At 47.1% G+C, this 24,195-nt stretch overlaps 1 protein-coding gene across 2 annotated transcripts in view; it reads right to left on the bottom strand.

Annotated features, from left to right (window-relative positions):
- LOC102020311 (proton-coupled amino acid transporter 1) overlaps positions 1–20,465 on the bottom strand; it is a 38,669-nt gene extending 18,204 nt beyond the window's left edge. The window contains exons 1-7 of one of the 2 annotated variants that reach the window (XM_005376161.2): positions 20,340–20,465; positions 8,994–9,138; positions 3,826–3,916; positions 3,174–3,262; positions 2,609–2,704; positions 1,315–1,399; positions 732–950 (exon numbers count right to left, since the gene is read on the bottom strand). In XM_005376161.2, coding sequence (XP_005376218.1) covers positions 732–950; positions 1,315–1,399; positions 2,609–2,704; positions 3,174–3,262; positions 3,826–3,916; positions 8,994–9,133 — 720 coding nt within the window. In that variant the 5' untranslated portion in view covers positions 9,134–9,138; positions 20,340–20,465. The remainder of the gene's footprint in view (positions 1–731; positions 951–1,314; positions 1,400–2,608; positions 2,705–3,173; positions 3,263–3,825; positions 3,917–8,993; positions 9,139–20,339) is intronic. The other variant, XM_005376162.2, reaches the window with a different exon arrangement.
- Between the last annotated feature and the right edge of the window lie 3,730 nt (positions 20,466–24,195).

The following is a 24,195-nucleotide window of genomic DNA, read 5'->3' as shown; positions in this document are numbered from 1 at the left end:
GTGAGTTCACTGGGAAATTACATATAAATATCTTTTCTTTAAATTATGCTTTTATTCGCCTGTTTTTACTTCTTTTCCTTTTGTTGAATCTGGGTAAAATGCATCGTCTTCCCCACATGCTGCCGAGTGTGCGCATTAAAGGTACATTGTTCTCCACCCAGTGCACTCTTTTACGTTCAGACATCCTTTCTCACACTAGCCCACAGCCCCGCTCACCAGGGCTCAGCAACCAACATAAACAATAAATGGATTTGTAATTTTGACAAGTAAATTACAAAACTGGATTCGGAAAAGAATCACCCTATGTAAGCACAGATTAGAAAAGTCAATTTTTATTTTGATCTTAATCTTTTCCCCCACTTTCCAACTGTACATAATGATTACACACTAAGAATTGAATCAAAAAAATTCAGAACCAGTGATTTCAACACGGGTGATTGAGGGTATCTCCCCAGGACACTGGGCAACATCTGGTGAATTTTAGGTTGTCACAGCTGGGGGAATAACTGCCTCTATCAGCTATGTGGAAGGGACCTGGATGCCACTACAATGCATAGGACAGTCCCACTACAGAAAAGAATTATCTGGCCCAAAATATCAACAGTGCTGATATTAAGAACTTTTAATCTACATACACCACACGGAAGTCACATATAACTACTTACATTCCACTTCCTCGTTTTGTTTGTCTCTCCAGTATTTCATGGGATGGGGAGGAGCAGGGCTCGTACCTGAACTATGAACTGGTAGATCAGGACCAGGCTGACCAGCATGCTCATGTTGGCCAGGAGGGAGAAGACGGACAGGGCCCGGAGGTTCCGGATGAACACCAGCAGCACCAGGAAGGGCAGGAAGGCGAGCATGTAGAGGCGTGAGTCCATGGTGGGCATCAGGATCGCCGTCTCGTTGTTGTGGCAGTTGTTAGTGGTCCCGTTGGCAGCTTCTATCACCTAAAATGAGAGGAGGAAAGAAAACTCGCCAATGACGAAGCCAGCGGTGTCTCACAGGAAGCGGCCCCTGACTAAAGGCTCCATTCACAAATGAGGCCTCAGAGACACCCGCGGGCTGGGAGCCTTTCTTGGAGCTCCATGGTTATCAGTGGCAACCCAGCTGTCTGAGCCAGGTTTGACCGCATCTCACCCAAGACAGGATGGACAAGACATCTCGGGGTTTCCCTGCACTCCAGACTTGAGAGCTAAACGAAGAAAACTGTCTCTATAAAGTCTAAAACCTTAACTCTTCTGGTGACCAAAACTAAGGAACCCTAACTAGAAATGCAAATCTCTTGTCATTCTCTCTGTGATCAGGACCTACCTGTTTAAAGTTGTCAGCCAGAAACACAAAATAGACACAGCAGAACCCCAGCTGGGTGACAATCAGGAAGAAGTCCACCACGCGCCTGAGATGGGAAGAAAGAGTGTAAAGATCACCACAGAGCAGACGCAGGACTCCCAGGGAGACGGGCGCTTTCAAAGTGCTCTTAAAGGCATCACAGACCCTCCCCGGCAGGGGACAAGGACAAGCATGTCCCAGTAAGGGAAGACCCGTGTCGGCGCCACCAGCCTGGAGCTCTGGCGGAAGGACAGGAGGCGCTCACTACCTGTGTGGTTCCCGAGGCCCCTTTCCTGCTTTGCTGTCCAGAACTGCAGCATGAGCTCAGAAAATCGCCACAGCATAGCACAGGCTCCGTGGCCACCGCGTGGCCCTTGGCCTCCTCCCTCCCCACTGCCCACCTGCCCCATCTCGGGCCTTTGCTCCTAAAGCCACAGGGAGCCCCTGAAATAAAAGACCCGGAAGAACAACCTTCATGGGCTCTTCCTATAAACTGTACCCAAAAACTGACCTAAAAACAAAGAAATAAACGTACCCAGACAGATTGCTGGTGGGAGCACAGTTATACAACAGCTGACGACAACCAAAAAGGGCCATCCAAAGGAAAGCAATTAAATTATAGATCATTCCTAAATGGGACACTGGCAGGTAGCTGCAAAGAATGTGTTAAATCTGTATGTGCTGATAGAGAAAAATACCTAAGACATTTAAGGGGAAAAAGCAAATTTCCAAACAGTATCTAATATGGCTTATGTATGCAAAAAAAATTTACAACATGTGAATGTCCGTGTGTGCGTGTGTGTGTGTGTGTGTATATGTGTGTGTGTGTGTGTGTGTATATGTGTGTGTATAGAAAGTTCCAGAAGGGTACCCATGTAACTGTGTAAAAGTATTTACTCTTAACTTTATGTCCTTCTATCTTGTTAAAAAATGCTTTTCCCATGAGAACACATTTTATGAAAGGGGAGGGTTTTGGAAAGACAGGGAGAAGAGAAAGGAGGAAGAATTAACGAGCAACCAAGCAACTCACAGCGAGCACTCGCCAATCAGACTGCATCACAGGATGAGTTTCCTCTCTAACCCCCAAAAAGGAACTTTATTCTAAAGAACACAGCTTTAACTGAGGCCAGAGAAAAAAGGGGTACATGGTCCAAGGTCACGCAGCTCTCCACAACGACCCAAGAAGCCCTCCCCACTCCTGACGCGGCCCCCCCTCCTTATCCGAAGGCCTCTGCTCTGGGAGGCCACTGTGGAGAGGACACAGGGAACCAGTTACCTTCCCCAGTGGGCGTGGTTCCGGAGCCAGGCGCTGGGGCTGGATTCTAGTCCGTACATCACTGTGTCCCCGTAGTCCACAAAGGGTTTGTTCAGTCTGCGAACGGGAAGGGACAGACAAAAGGTAGAGAGTGTGGATGAGCCAGTGACAGTGACACAACTAATGGAGCCACTGAGACCTAGGACGGTCACCCTCGAGGTTCCACTCTTGAGCCCTCCATCGAATGCTCTCAAGGACCCCAAGCGTTCGGCCCACAGGACAGTTACTTTCGCTGTAATTCACAACCACCTTGTACAACCGTTTCAGTGGCAATGGAGTAAACGCTAGAAAGCACATGGAATTCCACTGCAGTCTCTGTCCCTGGGACCTGAGTAAGTTTAATAAATGACAACAGGCCAAACGAGAACACACAATGAACCGGGGAAAGGAGGTGCTTCAGTAATAAGCAGCCATCCTCTGATTGTGGGCAGAACTGAGCACAAGCCGTGTGAATTCCCGCTTCCGGGATTGGTAAAGAAACCGGAAGCACCAGTTTGTCCCGTGAGAGGCAGCTCAGGGCTCTCACCTGCAGCAAAAGTGGCGTGCACACTTCACCAGGAGGCCCATGCAGTGCACGGCCGCAATGCCGATCACCAGCAGGCTGAGGGGACCCAACTGGGACGGTGTTACAGACAGAAGAGGAGAAAGAAACAGGTAGAGTTAAGAGTGAGACCAACGGAGATTCGATTTACAAATGACTGAAATGCTACGAAGCCCTTTCTGGGGTTAGAACTCCTGGCCCAGCGTGGGAGAAAAGCGAGATCTGAGCTTTGCTCCAGTCTCATGGAGAATGACTCTAGTAAGTCCCTTCCAAGACCGCCGCACGTCAGCCGAAGTTCCTGTGACTATGGGGAGATGACTAAGGGACATGGGGGGAGGGGAAGGCATCATCATGGCAAGGGCACCCCAAGAAAGACAGCTGTTAGCTGAGGATGACCCACGTCTCTGCACCAGAATGGCTTTGGGCGGGCCATCCAGATGAATCCTAAAGAGAGGACGTAAGATTCTCAGGGGCAGCCACACAGGGATGAATGGATAGCTCGATTTTGCTTTTTTAGGTGATTTTTTTTTTTAAAAAAGCTTCTCTATTTATAGTGTTTTAAGTGAAACAGTCAAAAAATAAAACACCCTCTCCTGAAACTTGTCACAATACCTCCCCACACCAGACAGACCCTTACCAAGATGCCTGCATTTTTCACCGCCAGAGGCAACCCCAGGAGTCCCGTACCAATGTTGCCTTTTAACAGGTGGATCAGGGTCTGGAACCATCTGAGGCAGAAGGAAGGGAGACAGGGACAAGTTAACCACGATGACAGCTCAGGCTTAAGAAGCGCCCAGCACCATGCTAAGTGCCCACACGCATTCTCCCGCTGGATTTCTACAAGAACCCTATCACAGTTGGTTTTATGCAAACGGAAGCAACTGGCTCAGAGGTCACACACCTCTCAAGGAGCTGAGCCGGGATCCCAGCCCAGGCAGACTGAGCCCAGAGCTCACGCTTACCCACCATGCCCAGGCCTCGCCAAGGGACGCGGGCTCTCTCTATGCACTCTACCCTGTCCTCCGGATCTGGGCCTGCTTCTAGCTGCCGAGCTGACTCTCAAAAATAGCAACAGAGGACACACGAAGGACAGACGGTGGTGGGAGAGAAGCCCAGGTAAAAGTCAGGCAGCACAGTAGAGGCTGGAGGTCCCTGCTGCACTGGGAATTGAAAACAACATTAACTGCTGACTCATCCTAGCATTGGAGAAGCTGTCTCTGAGAGTCACCTACCTGGTTACCCAGTTCTCCTTCTGACTGGGGGCAAACTTTCCCTCCTCTGCTGGTGTTCCCTAGGTCGCACAGGTAAAGCCCCTCATTCAGTTCTTTACCATCTACCGTGTGAAAGCAGTGTTAACTGCAGCACTGGAAACAGGTAAGAATCAGATGAGGAGCTCAGTTTCTGAAAATCAGTAATGCAAGGAAAATAAGGGGACACATTCATAAGCACGCGCAGTAGAAAGAGCCCCGTCTGAAGAGCAGGCCAGGACAGCGCTCAGGGAAAAGGGCCCAGGTAAGGCTTGGAAGGGCGGGCAGACCAGGGTCCAGCAGGACACACAGGGTAGTACAGGAACCACTGGGGAGGAAGAGTCCACCAGGGAGAAGCGGAGGCCAGGTGAAAGGACCCCAGAGAGAAAGTGAGGCATGCCAGGAGCACTGTGCCCCAGCAGCTGCATGGCTGGAGGAAGGGGCGGGTGTGGGAAGAGCCTGCAGGGGAGTCCCCATGAGTGAGGACTCACCAAGGACAGACAACAGAAGTGCACACTTGTCTTGGTATTTTTCTTGTCCTTTGTTACATCCAAAGAAAAACGAAATAAGCCAAACGCACTGTCACTTGGTCTAAAGCCACTCAGGATTTGGCCCCTGACAATGTCTGGACATCCTTCTGCACTGACAACATAAATCTCTCAACACTGTCACTTACACACATTTTTTTTCAAGTTTGAAATCCCCAAGTGACACTTGTTGCACATAAAGGCCCTTAATAAGACCCAGCCAGCCCCTCTGGAAAATAGTTCTACCCTTCTCCTCTGACCCACTGGAAGAAAAGCTCAATCCTCCCACTCCGCTCCATGTTTTTAGGAAAGATCAAGAAAACAGCTGGGGGTTACCAGGGCCCAGGGACATTATCAGCAGCCAGTGACCAGGGGGTAATGAGCCCATTAAACTTCTATCTTGGTGAATGTTTAATCCACTTGGCGCAAGGGTAAATGCTGTACCAAAGCCATCTCTCAATGCCTCTGGCCCCCGTCGCCCCCAAGCGAACAAATCCCTCACCTCCCCTGGGCTGCTGTTTCGTCTACAAAGACAGGGACCCTGACCAGGACAAGATGGTTTGTGTGATCCCTCAGAAAAACCAGGAAGCTGGGCCACTGATCCAAACAGCTCTTTGCAAAAGATGGCCCTGAAGTGAGACTACCCAATACTACGTGCGCATCAGAAAACCAACTCGGGCAGGCAAGTCCTAGCCACAGGGTGGACCGTCCTTCTGAACAGGGAAGAGAAAAGCCTAGCAAAACTCTGTAGTCTCCTTTTTGGTGGAGCGGGGTACCTGGAGTCGAATTCAGGACCTCACGCTTTCCAGGCAGGCAATGCACCACTGAGCTAAATCCCCGGCCCTGCAGTCCCATTTATACGCCATCAGTAGTTCTTACTCCGTTTTGGTCTCATGACCTCTTTACTCCCTGGTAAATTAAGGACCCCAAATAGCTTTTGTTGATGTGGATTATATCTGCCTGATATATATCTCAAAAATTACAGCAGAAAATTTTTAAATATTTAATTAAAAATAACAATTTCATTATACGCTAATACAAGTAACATTTTATAAAAAGTAACTCCATTTTCAAAAAAAACTGTGAAAATGGTACTTTTTTTTAACGACTTCAATGCCTTGCTTAACTGAAGACAGAAAATTTGTTCTCTCTAGACATGTAGTTGGACAAGGAAGTCGTATCCATTATGGGGATTTTTCTTTCCCACTACTTCAAAATGAAACACATGATAGTTTCTTAGATGTTAGCTGCAAGGTGCAATGTGTGAACTTTTTATACTTTATTACATTTAAATCCACTGGTGATCTCGCTCTTTGGTGGATCTTTTACCTATGCACAATTCCTGACATCATTCAAATTCATTGGTGGTCTAGCTTTGGTTATTCAATGGATATTGGTCCCCTGATTAGGCAAATCCTCCAAACACTAACACCTTTCAGGACACAACCCCAAAAAACCACACTGGTTAATCACTGCTGGTCTCACCAGGGAAGTTTCATGTAAAGGGAAGCTGTCAGCTCACAAAGCTGGACAAAAGGAGGTTTTGTTGTTGTTTCTTTTTTTTGCCGTTGTTTCTAATTTCGCTTGAAAGCTCACATTTCACTGTGGGCAACAAACACTTTTTCTTGAGTTGATGGGTTTGTTTCTTTCATTTCCAAGAAGACAGGTCCATTTCTTTCACTTCCAAGAAAATGCCAACCACTGAGTTCTGACTGAACTATAGTTAGTTGTTCTTTCTAGTAAAATGAGTGTTTTTTAAAAAGCAGCTAGTTCAAACAGCTGCTACAGGACCCACTGCAGACTCTGCCTTGAGACAAGTATCACACGTTGGCATTTTTCATTGGTGCTTCTGTCTCTGTCATTACGGACAGCCCTGTACTGAAGGGTTGTGAATAAAATTCGTGATTTGGCTAACTTTATTTATTTTTTAAATTTTTAGGCTAACGTTATTTTGAACATTCTTGAGTGAAACTGGATTTTTTTCTCTTCCTTACATATGGCAGTGGAAAATACAACAATGACCAGCATCATCCGTCACCACTACCTCATTCCTGCCACGGTACCTGCCGTTTTACCGGCACCGTGCCTATCCCATCAGTGTAAATGTCGCCGCGGCGAAAGGCCAACATCTTAGTGTTATGAAGTCTGTCCCCTCAGACTTGTTGGAATGAGTTGGGCTCCCCAAGAGACCGCAGATCACATTTGGCAAAGGGCTGCTCTAGCTCACCCAGGGAGGGCCAGTTCCACTCAGCTGGTTTCTCAGCCCGCCCGTCTGGGGCAGAAGCACCGAGGCACAATCCCTAGCTGCTATTATGTGACTCATCAAGATGGAAAATGTGCGCAACATGTAAACCGAGGCTGCTGTCAGTGAATTCAACAGCTTGATAACATCAAACGTTAAGAAACAGTTTCATTAAACACATCATCATGGAAATGTCTGGGGTTCCCCCTCGCACCCCATAATTAGAGGGCTGAACTGAACCCTTAACTTCCAGAAGAACCAGTGGGTAGTCTGTGTATATGCAATAGGCTAATAGACATTTCCAGCACTTTGTTCATTGGCAAACTACATAGCAGGGTAGGGCAAGCACAGAGACAAGGAACCCAGTTCAAAACTTGTCCCTAACACATCCTACATATCAGAGGTTCACTCAGGCTAACAAGGGTCCCAAAGCAACCTGGAACTGACTCATACTGGACATGTTCTCTAAGTGCGTGTGCAGCTCCTGTGCTCCTGGATGGAAATAACAAATTTTCCGGGTCATAAAGGAATCCTTCTCCCTGGACCAACTGTGATGGGGCTGCAAGACCTGTATCAGCTACAGATGGGCTTTTCTGGTCCCTACTGCACATGGCAATGCCGGAGCAGGACGGGAAGCCCAGAACCAAGTATGCCCTAGAAAACATCCCAATCTAAGCCCAAGCCAAGTGTCTTTTAGTGTGCTCAAATTTTAACAAGGGGAAATAATTTTGGATTGGCTATTAGCTATAACCCTATGAGGGAAAAAGATACTCAGAATGCATCCTTCCACACTTCCAAAACCTACAGGTGCCTGTCCTGAAACAGCCTGCTGGTTAGTTTTGTGCTTTCCAGGTCACTATAAAAATGAAGGTCTGGACAAGCATAGATAAGTTGATGCCTCAGAACTTGGGACAAAAACTGGAAGGGAAACTTCAGAGAGAGAAACTTGGAGGGACTATTGTGCAAGAACAGCCCCCACAGGGAAGCTGACACAGGCCACTGGCTGAGCATGGTGCTCCTTCTGCCCGGGAGACAATGGGGTGGACAAGGTTCGGGGACAGAGGGGAAGGGTGGCCCTTACTATGACAGCTGCACTTGAAGCCATCTTTTCCATCAGCTAAAACTGCAAGCAAATGGAAACTACAAAAGCACATCATGTGAGACAGAAGCCACAAAACCAGAATCTTGCGTACAGAAAGCAGCTAGTGGTGGCCAGGGCTGGTCATACAGACAGACCAAGTCCTCTAATCCATTCCGGTTCCCAAGAGGCAATGCCCTTCCCAGGAGAGAGTGCGGGCAGGACCTTCTTCAGAGAGGGCTCCGAGACAAGTCCCCATGGTCCCATGGACAGTCACAGGGGCCGCACAACACTAGGGCACAGAGGGACTTTCTCCCTCTTCTCCCTCCTGCAGCCAGAGGAGGGGGCTCCTCAGCGAGACGGCAGAAGTCAGGGCAGAATCAGCCAAGGAGGCGCCCAACTGGGCTTGGGGCACTTGAGTTCTAGTGCAGATGACACATGGCTGTGAAATGAGAGGATGTCCCCACTACACGCTTAAGTCCAAGCTCTTACTGAGCACCAGTGTTCTGAGACAAAGAACCGAGACAAAGAGTAAGGAACGGGGTGGCGGGCAAGAGTGTGAGCCTCAGCGCGGTCACCTGCCCTGTGTCTTTGTAGCTCACTTTCAGCTCGAAAGCGCGGAACTGACAAAAGGGGAGTGGGACCGTCACTCGAAGGCAGACTTGGGAACGTGACTCCCACCCAGGAGAGGACAAGGTCACAGCTACTCACGTCGTGCTGTTGCTTTCCCCCAAACGCTGGTAGGCACCGGGTGGTAAGTTGCCCAGGCTCTCCGAAGGGCTCTCCTCGGGGCTCACATCGGTGGAGCTGTAGTCCTGGTAGTCTTCGTTCCGGAGTCTCTGCGTGGACATGGTAGCTGGGGGGACAGGGCCGGCATGAACACCTGCAGCAGCTGGGGCCTTGAGCTCCAGGCCTGGGGTGGGCTCTGGGGTAGGAGCAGCCATGGTCACAGTCGCTCCCTGTGCCAGCTGCACTGTGGATTAAGTACAACCGGAGCGCCTGGTACCAAGAGAAATCCAAGAGGTGCAAAGTACACAGGGGCAGGCTGAGCTCGCTCGGCTTGTGCTCCCAACCTTCCCGGTGCATGCCACTCATAAATGTTTAAGTCTGTCATGGTGCACCTGAATAAAGCGGAGGTGAGGCAACGCTGGGGCGGGCAGGGCTGGTGCAAACAAACACTTCCAAGAAGCCTTCCCTGTTCCTTCTGCCAGGGCGAACTGCTCCTTCCGCGGAGCTCATTGCTTGAACAATAGTATGTCCCACGTCTTTCCCAAGAGCAAGCTCTCAGACGATGGGTATTTCTCACTGGACCCCTTTCTCCTTTCCCTTCACCCAAGAATCTCATTGCACATGACCTTGTTGCCTGTGGTAGCATGAATAGGCCCTGAGTATCATTGAAAAAAGGGGAGGAGAGAGAAGAGAGGAGAGGAAAGGAGGGGAGAAGAGGGCAGGAGTATGGGAGGGGAGGAGAGCGGAGGGGAGGGGAGAAGGGAGGGGAGGGAAGGGGAAGGCCCACCCTCCGGATCTTTCAGTCCTGTTCAAACTCCCCACTGGGTTCAAGAACCACCAATGTCGATCTCCTTTCCAGCATGACCTCAGGCTTGTCCTGTACTCTTCGGAGGTTATCAGGAGCTGGGCACTATGCACACATCTATAAGCCCAGCACTCTGGGAAGCTAACACAAGACAGTCGCAGATTAGAGCCCAGCTGGGCAACTCAGCAAGACCCTGCCCCAAAACTTCAGTTTTGTTGTTGTTGTTGTGAAAGGTCTGAGGATGCAGCTTGGTGTGAAGCTCTGGGATCGATCCCCAGAGCCACACGAGAACTGATCAGAAAGCCTCTTCGCCTAACCCTACGGCTCCCCGCTTGCTGCCAACTTGAGTAGTGAGAAAGGGCAGCTAGGGGCAGCTCAGAGAATGACCAAGAACATGAGGGAACCCGAGGCACTGACCCTTTCCTTATCTGTCTACAACCGTTGACTGGGGCTTAGGATTCTAACTACACTGGGTCTTTTTAGAGGAGCCCTGAGGCTTCGGAGGCAGCCTCACCAGCGGCCTCCGACTTCTCCTCTCCAGCTGCCCAGTCCAGCTTCTCCCCGAGCCCAGGCACAGGTACCAGAGTCCCACTTCCCCGGCCAGGTCCTAGATACCGGAGCACCTCTCCTCTCCCCAAGGCCACCACCAAACCTAGAAAGGCTGCTTTTTCTCTTTGCCCTATTCCTGTGAGGATCCTCGTTCCACAGCATCTATCCCTGGCTATGAGGAAGGGATCTGACACAGAGGCCAAGAAGAATGTGACTACTCAGGCTTTGCTGGGTTTCCCTCTCAGGACTAACCTCCGTGCCTTCTTTTGCACTTTTCAGACAAGGTCTCACTAAGGATCTAAGTTGCCCAGGCTAGCTCGACCTTGTAATTCTCAGAGGGCCGGGATTATAGGCATCTGCCATCATGTCTAGTTTGTGTCTTCATTTCTGGAGGACTCTGTCATATAAAACTTAGATTAAACAAATGTTATCCTTGACTCATTAAACCCACCTTTTACAGGAGTGTTAGCAGTGACCTTTATGAAGGGGAGGGAAGGGCTCACACCCCTTTTTCTCCCTATACCATCTTCCTTCTGATTTTTATGAGTTTGCTCAATTTTTAAAGATGGTGAGAGAAGCAACCCTTCCTGTTGTGTCTGGGTGAAGGTTGGTAAGGGTGGAGTCCCATGGGTGGATTCTCTTCATGAGGCTGCTACAGAAAAGCAGGAACAAGGGCTGCTCTGAGACACATCATGAGGAACCCTCTGGGAGCTGTAGAAGCTCCCAAAGACCTGGAGAATGCTGCTAAATGCATCTTCAAGGGTCACTCAAATCCCTCATCTTACACATGAATACTGAACCCCCAAAGATGAAGGCTCTGCCCTGCTATAGGGAGGGAGCAGCAAAGCAGAAAATGTGTGTCCAATGCTCTGAACTTGAACACCTGATGAAAGCCTTACCTCTCACTACATAAAACTTTGGGGGGACATTCTAGATCTAAATCACAACACACCCAGCACCAGCTGCCAGAAGACAGCTGTCTACTAAGGACGCCTCAAAGGGCCAGTTCCTGGAAACTACTGAAAACTAGCCACACCCTGGCACCAGGTGATCCATTCTCTCCCACTGTTATGGCTTAGAGCTAGATGTCCTCTCAAAATCTCATACACTCATAGATGGAGGCTTTTGGGAGGTGACTGGAGCATGGCTATGTGGTACCAGGACATGGGTGTGTGATACTGGATTAGTCCATTAATGGGTTTTAGCTGAGGGTAATGTTGGGAAGTGAGAGTTGGTGGGAAGAGGTGGGTCACTGTGGATGCTGCCTAGAACAGTATATATCCCCCCTCCTCCTCCTTTCATCCCTCCCTGCTTCCTGCTGCCACGTCATGAACTCTTTCTCCTCTGCCATGCTGCTCTGCCTTGGGGCCAGCCAACTATGGACTGAAACCTCTACAAACTGTGAGCTATAAAACCCCTTCCTCCTTTTAACTTGTGGGTAATTAGGTATTTTGTCCCCGAAATGAGAAAGTAACTAAGACAGACTTTGGTACCAGAAGTGGGGTTGTTGCTGGAACTATACATAGCCATGTGATTCAGAAGCCTTAGGAAATGGTTTGTAGGAAGAGTTTGAAAAGTTTGAGAAGGGGCCAGGATGTGGCACAGTGGCACAAGTGCCTGCCTGGCAAGCGCAAGGTCCTGAGTTCGATCCCTGGTACCAAAAAAAAAGAAAAGAAAGAAAGAGAAATGATGGCTGGAGAAGCAGCCATAGAATGCTGTGAACAGAGCTTGATATGAGATTCTAATCAGAGCTCAGAAGACCACAACACTGACAGAAATGAAGCTGGTGAAGATCAGGCTCAGGAGGTTTCAGTTGGGAACAAAGACTGCATTGGCAGTTGGACTCCAGGCCATGTGTGTTATAGCTTGGCAGAAATTTTATCTACATTTTGCTCATGTCCAGAGACATTGTAGGAGTCTGCGATTAAGGGAAGCACACTAATTAATCTAGTGGAAGAAATTTCAAGGCAATATAAAATGCTGAGGTGGTGGCATGGCTACTGTTGGGGGCTTTTAGCCAGTTATACCTTCAAAATCAAGAGCGAATGTCCCAGCACAATAATTTTAAAAGTTTTGAGTTTGGCTACGTAAGGAAACTCTGGTAAAGTTGCGACCTACAAAGATGGAACAGAGAAGAACCTGGTTGCTAAGAAGGAACAGGACAATAGAAAAGATGGCCTGAGAGCATCACAAGAACCAGCAGGACTCTACTCTCTGCAGGGTCAAAATTGCAAATGTGAAAGACTTTGCTTTGAGAAGAGAATCCCAAGTGTTCCAGAATGGTGGGTCCTAGGAAATTTGTCCCTTAGGATTGGGTTTATAATGCTCAGCAATTCAGGTATTCAACCCCTACAGCGAAGAAAGAAGGAAACCTGGCTACTTCTCCAACTGGAGGCACATCTTGGGATCATCCATATAGTACTGGTTTTAGGCACATGTAGAATACAAGAATTCTACCCAAACTTCAGAAAAAAGGCCTGAAAGGCCAGGCAGTGTGTCCCTAAGAAAGCTATGTATGAAGCTGAAAGTGCAGTGTAGACCCTAAAAGAGAGAAGCAGGAATATGGATTGTCTGAGCAAAGCCAGGAGTAAGCAAAGCCAGCCCGAAAGAGAAGCCATGAGGGACACAACCACTGATAGTGCCACAGTGGTGGGCACCCAAGCCCTCTGGATTTTACATCTTTCCACAGATTAATTACCCTGCATGATGGACATAGAATGATGGGATTTGACACTTGCCTGCTGGACTTTGGTCTTGCTTTGGTCCCACTCCTCTCTATCCCCCTGTACCATATATGGAATGGGAATGTTTATCTTGTGCCACTGTATGTTTAACTTTCTTTTCATTCTTACAGGGGCTCCCAGTTAAGACTCTGCCTTAAATCTCAGAGGAGATTTTGGACATGGACTTTTCAACAATGCTGAAACTGTTAGGGCTTTTGGCAACTCTTGGAGATGGACTATATGCATTCTGCATAAAAAGACACACGTGAGTCTTTTGGGGGCCAGGAGCAGAATGTTATGGCTTAGATCTAGCTGCCCCCACAAAGTCACATGCATTCATAGGTGGGGCTTTTTGGAGGTGACTGGAGTGTGGGTGTGTGGTACTGGGTTAGTTCACTGATGGGTTTTAGCTGGGTGTGATATTGGGAAATGAGGCCTGGTGGCAGAAATGGGTCCCTGTGGGTGCCGCCCAGAACAGGATACATCCTCCTCCTCCCTTCATCCCTCCCTGCTTCCTGGTGCCATATCATGAACTCTTTCTCCTCTGCCATGACCTTTTACCATGCTACCTTGACTTGGAATCATCCATATAGTGCTGGTTTTAGACACATGCAGAATGCAAGTCCAGCTGACTATGGACTGAAACCTCTACAAAATGTAAGCCAAGATAAACCTTCCCTCCTTCACCTTGTGGGTATTAGTCATTTTGTCCCAGCAATAAGAAAATAACTAAGATACCCACCAACTGGAACATAGGAAAGACCTTACAGAATCTCACAAGGAAAGTACTTCATGGAAAGTCAGTAACAGACCTAAGCCTGTTTTCTGTTTCTATAACAAAATACCTGAGGCTGGGTAATTTATAAAGAAAAGAGCCCACTGTCCTGAAGGCCCAAGACTGTCCAAGAGTGGGGCACCAGCATGTACTTGGCCTCTGTGGAGGGCCCCATGGTTGCATGGCAGAAAAATGGAAAGCCAGTGAGCACATGAGGAAGAGAGGTCACATGGTGAGAGAGATAAAGGGGAGGTGCCAGGATCACTTCATAACAATCCACTCTCACAGTAATCAGCCCATTCTCTTGGAAATTACATTAACACCCTTCATGAGGGAGAAGCAAACCCTTGTGACCTAATTACCTCTTAAAGACCCCACCACCTCTCAACGCCATTACATTGGGCACCAAGCCCCAGTATGAGTTTTGGTGGGGACAAACCATATTCAAACCACAGCAGGACCTGCAAATCTCAGGGAGGATCCTGCCTCGCTTCCCTGCTGGAGAGGGCTTCATTTCCTCAAGTTCTGGAGGAACTCAAGGATATCATTCAGTTCTGAGCAATTAAACTTAGAAGAGAATCAGGGAGGAAATTCTATGAAGTATCTTAACACAGGAAGTTGAAAGCCTCTCGCTACGCAGGCAGAAGCTAGTAATTTAGTTTATATGCATGTCAGAGGCCTGGGTTCTAAGCCTGCCTCCATCACCAGTTTGCTTTATAACTCTGAACAATTTTCTTTACGTAGGATGCTAGTTTTCAAATGTGAGGGAAAAAAGGGTGGAGTGTGTGGACTAAAATATCTCTCATCTCCTCTCCAGTTCTGATATTACAGAAACTAATGAGTGTGTTCATGCAAACAATAGCTAGTGTCTCGTCTCTTCCAACATACCAAAATCACCTGAGGACGAGCACCTCCCCAGTGAATTCTGTATGCTGCAGAGTGTACCAGTTCCTCCCCATCAATCAAGGAATCACTGATGCATACTCAGTCCAGATGCTAATGTACTTCAAACACTGTAAAGAGTCTTGTTTATGTTGTACATAAATACTAAACTTACCCACAGGAGAGAGTTGCTAAGAAAATGCAAAAAGGTGCAATCTATAGACCTACAAGGCAATAAGAAACAGCAAGTCATAGGTGAGGTGACGTAGCAACTGTATTCAACTGAAAAAAGAAAAATAGCTACCTAGGGGCTTTGTTTAATGATAAGCTTGGGGCTGGGGATTTAGCTTAGTGGCACAGCGCCTGCCTGGCAAGCGCGAGGTCATGAGTTCGATTCCCGGTACCGAAAAAAAACCCAAATAAAAAAAAAATGATAAGCTTAAAAGAAGTCAATAATAGATGTCAAATACGGTAACAGAGCCGAGCTTCCATTAGGAAGGCAGAGAGCCAGGTATGTGAGAGCACCGGTCAGTTAGCCATGCACTGTATTCTGCCCTGGGCAGCACACTGTAATACAGATAATGACAGCTGGTATATCCAGAGGTACAGGCCGGACTGATGAGGGTAGCGGGGTCAGGGAGATAACTAAGTGAGGAATGGTTGGAAGCCCTGAGAAACCCAATAAATCAGGTCATTATAAGGATTAGACTTGTTCTTTGGGGTGGAAATGAAGGATTGTAGCTCTTCATCTGGCTAGATAAAAGGAAGAACCTTCAACCATAGACAGGCATCCAAATGGAATAGAGAGGTCCGGGACAGAAAGTACTTCTCATCCCTGGCAAAGTCTAAGCAGAAGCACTTTCCCAGAGCTCTTGCGCAGGCATCCAAACATCGGAGGGGTAGCGAGCCCTTTCTGTGCTCTTTCTGGTGACCAAGGCCACCTCTTCCTGTTCACTGACTGCGCCCAAGGGGCTCTGGCCTGCAGGGCCACCCTGCCCTTGATGAAGCCTGCTATCCAAGTGTTAAAATCTCCGTAATGCATTTAGACCCAAAAAAGTAAAGTGCTAGGAAAGTCTGAATGGATGGTGCTGGTGCTGGTGAGAGGGCACGTAGCCAAAACTGCACTGAAACACCAACTACCTCTATAACCTGGACGTATTTCCTTCCTTTTCATTATACACACTGTCTTTCAAATATATCAGTAGGTAAGAGCTTCTCTTTACTCTACAAAACACGCCCTCTTAAGCCTGGCACTAAAAATGAGCAGGTGGAACCACTTTCTGCAATGGATGGAGCATGGAAAATGTGCTTACCAACCACATTTTTGGGTAAGAAAAAATCATATTTTAAATGTATAGAGGTGAGGACTTTTTAAGGAGAATTCTATACTGATATTTTTAAGCAAAAGACAGAAATTCTTTTCTGAAATTCAAATACTATTCCCATTTTAAAACAGTCTGGTCTATCAGGGTTCAGAAGAACAGAACCTACCCACCAAAGATCAGTCACACATTCCAAACCCCATCGTTATTTTATTATTTTGGTATAGAATTAAGAGCCCTGCATTTGATGCTAAGTACACTTCTAACATTCCAGAAACACAATTTTTTAATGACTTAGTTTGTTCACAATAAAGGCAGATTAAGACTCAAGAGATGCTAAAATATTCTAAAGCTGTACCATGAAATCTGGTCTGTCAAATCTGAAATGCCTACACACCGGATTTCAATGACTTGGTACAAAAAAATTGTGACATATCTTATGACTTTATAATTCTGTACTGTTTATATGTTGAAATGATAATATCTTGGAATATACTGAGTTAAATCGATTAAAATGAAAAGAAAAAGGAAAAAAGATCAAAGATTTCTAGACCCAACCTGATTCCAGGTTGCACTTCTTGGAGCCTTTTATTTTTAACCAGCTTTCTAGGTGATGTAACTATAGGTAGGTTTACATAAGGCATTACAAAAAAACCCCAAACTTATTATGATGGGTACACCTCAGGCCTTGCCTCCTACCAGAGGACATACATCGGTGATATCTGCAAACTAAAAGTGCTGTCTGTTATTCTGAAACAATTATCCTGAGCTGGGCTTCAGAAACCAGAATAGCAGCAAGTCCACTCCACACAGATTCTCTTCCCCACTGCTGGAATTCTAAAGACAGGGACAAGGACCCACACCAGCTGGCTACTGGCGATCTGCAGGGAGGCAAGTGAAAGCTGATGACTTCTATATCAGTCGTTTTCCCAACAGCACCACATAGGATTCCATCAAAGCCACCACCAAAGTATAATCCAAGAATCAAGACTCTTGCCTGAACTGGCCCCAGGCCAGGGCAGCCCCAGGGCAGCTGCTCACCTCAGCAGGTCCTGCATGGCAGCCGCTGAGAAGGCAAACACCTCACTTTTTATCTACAATCACAAAGGCTACTATAGGTCAGGAGCTCGTGTGACCTCAGAGAAGATCCCGCTGTAGCTTCCAAATTAAAGGTAAGAAACCAAGGCCCACCCAGAGAGACTGTCTCACCCAGGTCCCAGCTGGTGAAAGGAAACTGGAGATTAGAATCCAGCAAACCAGAGTCCCAGTCCAATGTTCTTTCAGCCACACCACACATCACCTACCCTCTCTAACATCTCCGGAACAAAACCAGCCCTGGAGTCAGGGGCAAGACTAAGAAGCAGGTATGGTGCATAATAAAAAGTACAATAGCTGACAGGCACAGTACCACCTGCCTGTAATCCCAGATACTCAGGAGGCCAAGGCAGGAGGAACATGAGTTCAACTCCAGCCTGGACCATTTAGCAAGACGCTGTCTCAAAACTTAGAAGTAGAAAAGGACTGGGGTTGTAGCTCAGGGTGACACCCTTCCTTCAATCCCCAGTATTGCAGGGAGGACTTTGTTTGGAGTCATCTGTACAACTCTGAGCAAGTTACTTCATCTCCTTTTGCTTTGACTCCCTCACCTGACAGATATCATGAATAACACCGACATCACAATATCGCTAGGAAGATAGATATTAGGTATGATGTCTGGCCACGATGGACCCTCACTAATGGAAACAACTGTGATTATTACTATGGAGATGTTTATGGGCAGAAAGCCAGGAGGTCCACTATAGACACTCTACAGTACTTTCTCCCTTTAATACTCTGGAAGCCGAACCAGGGCCCTATCTTAGCAACAGCGCTCTGAGTGCCGTGAGCACCTGAGGAGCCCACAAAGGCAGATTTCCGGCTTCACAGAAAAGGGAAGCAGAGATGAGCCCTTCCCACAAAAGAGGGTCATTAAGAGCTGGCCCAGTGTCCGGACTTGCAAGAAAAATGTGTTGGGGACAGGGGGGAGCACAGCACCAACACAGCAACCTGTGGTTTCTACTCTGGCACACTCTGCAGGGGCCCATCCAGGGGACCCCTTACTACACTTACTACACACACTACACACAAGTCCATTTCCGTGCTTACCTCAGTAAAGCCTGGCCAATTGAGGCAATACAGGATATTCCCAAATCCGGGGGGTCTGTGGGTAAACAGGCTCAGCGAGGGTTTCTTAACGGGAAGAAGAAACGCAGCGGCTCTAAGTATTAGCAGTATTAATCAGTAACACCCTTCTGGAAGGGCTATCAGCTCCAGGCCAGCAAAAGCATAAACAAGAGACTGTTCACCCAGCCTCGGTGCAGGATCTCACTTCAGGTCAGAGGAAAAGAAGAAACGTATCATTAACAGCAGTGACGCCGTTAGCACCTGACCCTTGAGATATGAAACAGTTAAAGAACTGAGACCTTCACAGTGGAGAGGGAATCGAAAAGGGGAAAACTTAAAACCACCAGGCTGATCTTCTACCTTATACAGTTCTTTGATCTGCGACATCTCCCAAGGTAATCACATGCTATAGAAATGATCCCTGAAAGTATAGCCTTCTCCCAAGGTAATTACCCAGTGACCATGACTGCCATGACCGGGAGCTCCAGGCTCTGTGCTCCCTTGCAGGAGACAACTTACTCTTTGCAAGTCTTCGAGCTCACCCCAAAACCACTTCCCTTCTGGCATTTCTGTCGATGTTCCTAGTTGCAGTCTCTGCAATATTAGAAAGCAAATGGAACCTCTTCCTCACACAGCTTTGAGAATAGACAGAGACAGCTCTGAGCACTTTGCACAGCCAGTGGAATAAGGCTGAATGAACAGCTACATGGTTTGAAGGGAACCTAAGGACTCAAGAGCAGACAATTATAAAGGACACAACCAAAAACAGAAGCAACTTAACTGTCACCCAAGCAGCATCCACTGCACACAGCCCCTTAGTGTTTGACCTTGAGAACATCTCTAAAGAAAAGTAGACCAAATGTGAGTGATACTGGAAACGAGGTACTAGGCAAAAGTCCAACGAATGCCCTGAGCACAAAAGACAAATTACATCTGGCTGTCAGTATTCAGCTTTGACATAATACAGACAGGGAGACAGGAGGAGAATCTCAGGTCAAATACTAAGCAGAGGAAACTGCTTTCTGGACAAGTGGATTAAATCTTGTTGCACTGTAGGCTGGTATTTCATGTACACAGGGAGAAAAATTAATTACTCTGGATTAAAAAAGAAAGGACCTAGATTCAGAGACTGTCAGAGCCTAAGAGAGTCAACCCTATCATTGTACAGACTGAGGACCTACATCCAGGGGAGGATGGCAGTCAACTAAGGTGGCTGAGGAACTGGCAAAGCTACAGCAAAATCTCCCGGATCCGCATCTCCTTTCTTTCCACTATGTTGTGCTATCTTATTGCAACGAACCTCGGAGAACTGCCAAATATCCATTTCAATCGGCCAAGGTAGAGAAAAAATAAAGCAGAGGTCTTTCCATTCTCCGGTTAATGCCAGGGCTCTCCTCCACCACAGCCGAGCCAAGGGCACGCTCCACATCATATTTCCTGTTTTTATAGGACTCACACAAAATTGCAGGACCCTTAGCAACCAAGCCAACGGAATGATGAGTTCGCAGAAAAAATCGTGTACAAGCAGGGAGCCGCACCCACAGCCAATCTAACCCCAGGCGTGGAGAAGGCAGAGCTAAACGAGCAGAGGACTACGAGGAGCTGGACCCGTGCCCTTCGCACGTCGTTTCCCCGGGAGGCGGCGTGGGCAAGAACAGCGGCTGGAGAGCCCAGGGACACAGGGCTTCCAGCCACTCTAGGCGACCTCGAGCAACCTCTCGCCAGCGCTCCCCCGGCCTCGGTTTCCCCTACAGTCCGAGGAGGGTGTTGCACCCCGTGACTTGCCAGGGTCTTGCAGGTGTGGCACTGTGACCCAAAGTCCCGTTTTTAGCAAGTCTGGGGCACCGCTCCCGAAGCGGAGAGGGGGGTTGGTCCGAGAGGGGAGCCGCTTTGCGGAGCCTGGAAAAAGCCCGAGCTGCTGGTCTGGGTGATCGCCTGACTCCCCACCTGTCAAAAGGGGCTGCAAGCCCACGACCTCGCTAGGCGCAGGGAGGCAGCGCCCGCCGCCCCGCGGGGCCAGTGCCTGCCCCGGGCATCTGCTGCGCCGGAGGACGGCGGGGAGGCCCTGCCAAGCCGGCCGCAGCGGCAGCGGGCAGCGCGGACACTCACCGCCTGGATTCCGGCTCCGGCTCCGGCTCCGGTCCTGCTCCCGCACAGCCCAGCCGCTCCGCTCAGCGCGGGGTCCCCGCCATCCTCTCGGCGGCCCCGCGCCGCTTCCGGGCCCTGTCACGTGGTGCGGAGCCCGGGCCGAGGTCACGTGCTGCCGCGCTCCCCCTCTGTCCCACTCCGTCCTCTGCTCTGCAGCACCACCTAGTTGCCTGATGCTGCGGTTGCAGGAAGGACCGCTTTTCTGGAACCGAGGGGTGGAGCTAGGAAGAGAAAAATTAATCTAGGGGAGCTCGGGCGGGGTCCCCTGAGTGGTGGGTTTTTGAAGTACTCATAATTTTTGCACTTGCTGTATTTTCTGTAATGTATCTCAACGAGCACGTATTGCTTTTATGGCCGGGAATATACATCTCATCTATGGTTGCTACTGGAAACGAGAATGTGAGGTAGAACCGCATTTCTCTTTCAATATATTTTCAAATGATAAGTGACTTTTAAATAGATGACAACAGTTTAGTACGTTTGAGTGGTATGGATTATCACGGCTTCTCTTTCTGCAGATTCTTCTTTGAAATGATGCAAAAAACAGACTTCAAAAGCCACAAGGGTCATTATTTAATAACAATAACATCAATAGGTAGTAACAATTATATGTGTATATATGTACCCAAAATGCCAACACTTAAGTGCATACAGCAAATATTAATGGTCCTAAGGAAGAAATAGATGTGATATAATCATAGTAGAAAGCCCTACCTTTAACAATGGATAAATCAACTAGAGAAAAATTTAAAATTCTGGACACGAATTGCACTTTAGACCAAATGAACAGAACAAGATACACCTTTTGTATAAAAAGGAGGGGATGTGTTTTACTGCTTTATGCATAATGAAACTCTAGGAGAATAGACAAGAAAAAGTGTGAAACTAAGGATCTCATCTCACCTAACTCTGTTGCCCACTTGTCTCCTCTTTGCTTTCAATATCCAGGCAACTACCTTGAGACCTTCAATCCCTTGAGAGATATTCTGAGAGGCCCTGATGTATATCATCATACTCAGGTTAAATGTAATCTGCAGTATTGGGGATTGAATCCAGGGCCTTCAAACTGAGCTACATCCCCAGCCCTTCTGTTTTATTTTTTATTTTGAGACAAGCTCTTACTGAGTCACTAAATTGCCCAGGCTAGACTTGAACTTGCAGTCTACCTCCTAGAGAGTAGGATTACAGACAAGTACCATGCCACCATGCGTCTCTGCACTTTCATCAGTATCCAGACAGCAAAGCCATTGTTCCCACTCATGGAACTTCTGTGGGTGGTTTGCATAATTACTTGCTATAGTGTAAGCATTTATAATTCTTAAACTTTAAAATATTTGGTAAGCTATAGCACCATAATGTAAGTTGCAAGTCCTGAAAATGACTTTAAAAATCCTTAATTTGGGAATAGAAATTAGAAAAGATAAAACTGCTGTTAAGGGGCCAGACACCATCAGAGTATCATATGCTGGTAGTGAGCGAGAGCTGAAGAAGGGAAAAGCAGCCTTTAAACAAGGGCGCCCCCTAGGGGAACAAACCTCAGATGGATGCTTAGGAAAAGTGCTGCTGCTGATGCTGCTGCTGCTGCCGCCGCCGCCAGACCAATGTGACAGGATGCCTCTAGCCCAAAAAGCCCAAAATATTGTTTTGACTCTTATTGTGATGTATGATGATTTGAAAGGAAGAAATGATGATAACCCATTTTACCAACAGTATTTTGGTGATAAAATATATAGTGATATGGGAAAGAAAACTAAACCAATGCCATTTTCTGTTCTAGTGCCATTTTATAGCTTACATTTCTGTTTCCTTAAGTTTGTTTCTTATAAATGTTGTCATAGCTATCTAACTCGATACCACCGCATGCTCTGTCATAAGACTGCTTGTTCCCCATGTAAAATGTCGAACACCTTTGTTCCTTTCTCACAAGCTAAGCCCATGCTTTGTAGTCTTTCTATAGCTGCACTAAATCATATCAGCACCACGCCCCCCACAGACCCAGAACTAGACCCGGAACTTGCTTGTCTCTGCATCTGGCTTCGGAGGGTGACTCAATTAAATAATCACCTTTGCTGCAAAAATAGAAGAAATCTATTTAAAAAGTAATTGATACATGCAATCTCAGGTCCCAGGAAAAAGTTTGTAAACTATTCAAGATCTCATCCTTCCCGTGATTAAACAGGACTGCTCTGCCACCAATGCTGTGAGGCCTGAAAGATTGCACAAGAGGTGACACATTCTGTAGGGAGGAAGATCTTGGGGGGGATATGTGAAAGGGATTTGAAAGAATACACCAGTCAGACGTCTGTATTCACCAGCAGACAGGACCACAATTGTAAGAGTATGGTCACACATGCAAAAGACCCAGCCACATGCCTCTCCTTAGAACCATGCTGCTCACCCAGGAGTAGATCAAAGTAGTAGGCTTTAAACATATTATATTTCTGTAACATAAAGAACATTACCCAGTGGTGTGAGGTGGCCAATAGGACGCCATAAATGGGTCATAGCGGTGCTGAGATATTGATATCTTTGCCCCTTGGGCAATCCAGATGGATCTTAAAGCACTGCGGCTCTTGAATCAATTACCTCTAGTCATGAGCAGCCCTAGTTCTTTTATCCCAAGGACCTTCAAAGTTGTTATCATTTTCTGCATGTTATAATGTGGGAAAAAATAGGAAGCACTAGATAGGTAAGGTGTTCTTACCATTTTCTGTTCACATTGAGACATTTATGAGAATGAGAGGGGCTGTATGAAGATTCTCTAGGAAGACAGGAGCATAATGGAACTGCCCCAAATAACCTAGAATGTATTGTTTAGAAACCAGAATATGCCCCCAAAGATGCCCACTGATCTCCAGGATATGCTACCTGAGATGGCAAAAGGGACCTCTGCAGGTGTGATTAAATTAAGGAATTTGAGGTGAGGCAATTATTTGTATGGGTTTATTATGTACAAGGGTCTTTACCGGAGGTCAGAGAGAAGAGAGATGTTATCCTACTGACTTTGAAGCTGGAATAGAATATAGGATCCTCTAGAAGCTAGGAAAGCCAAAAAAATAGGTCTTTTCCTGGGTCTCCAGAAAGGGAACAGCCCTGCCAATACCTAAGTTTAGAACTCCTCACCTCTAGAACTGTAAAAAAAAAAAAAAAAAATTTGTTTTGATTTACACATTTGTCATCATTTGTCAAAGTAGGAATAGGAAAATAACACAAATACTACTTATAATTGATAATAAATTTGACTTTGTTTATATAATTTTTAAAGTTAGAAAAGTAAGCAATAAAGCACTAAAATAGTGAAATAATTATATTGAGAAGTTAAACAGGGTGACATAAATATTCATGTAACATAAATTGGTAAATTCTGAAATATAAGGCTATTATATAGAGAGAGTGTTATGTAGTTTATATCTAGATCCCCCAAAGCCTCATGCACTTATCAGTGGGGTTTTGGGGAGATTAGTGGATTCAGGGATGTGTAATATTCATCACTGGATTAGTCCATCAATGGGTTTATAGCTTGGCATGATGTTGGAAGGTGAAGCTTGGTGGGAAGAGGTGAGTCACTGTGTGTACGGCCTGGATGGGTGTATATCCCTCCTCTTTCCTTGATCCCCTCCTGCTTCCTGCGTGCCATGCCATGAACTGCTTTTCCTCTGCCATGCCCTTCTGCCTTGGAAGTAACTGACTGTGGACTGAACCCTTTACAAACTGTGAGCTAAAATAAACCTTTCCTCCTTTAACTAGTGATTGTTGGGTTTTTGTCCCAGCAAGGAGAAAGTAACTAAGAGAGAGAGAACTAAAGAGCTAAAATAAA

This window comes from Chinchilla lanigera, unplaced genomic scaffold (genome assembly GCF_000276665.1).
Source record: "Chinchilla lanigera isolate Chin_1 unplaced genomic scaffold, ChiLan1.0 scaffold00007, whole genome shotgun sequence".
Classification (NCBI taxonomy): domain Eukaryota; kingdom Metazoa; phylum Chordata; class Mammalia; order Rodentia; family Chinchillidae; genus Chinchilla; species Chinchilla lanigera.
This window is presented reverse-complemented; position numbering and strand designations above follow the sequence as displayed.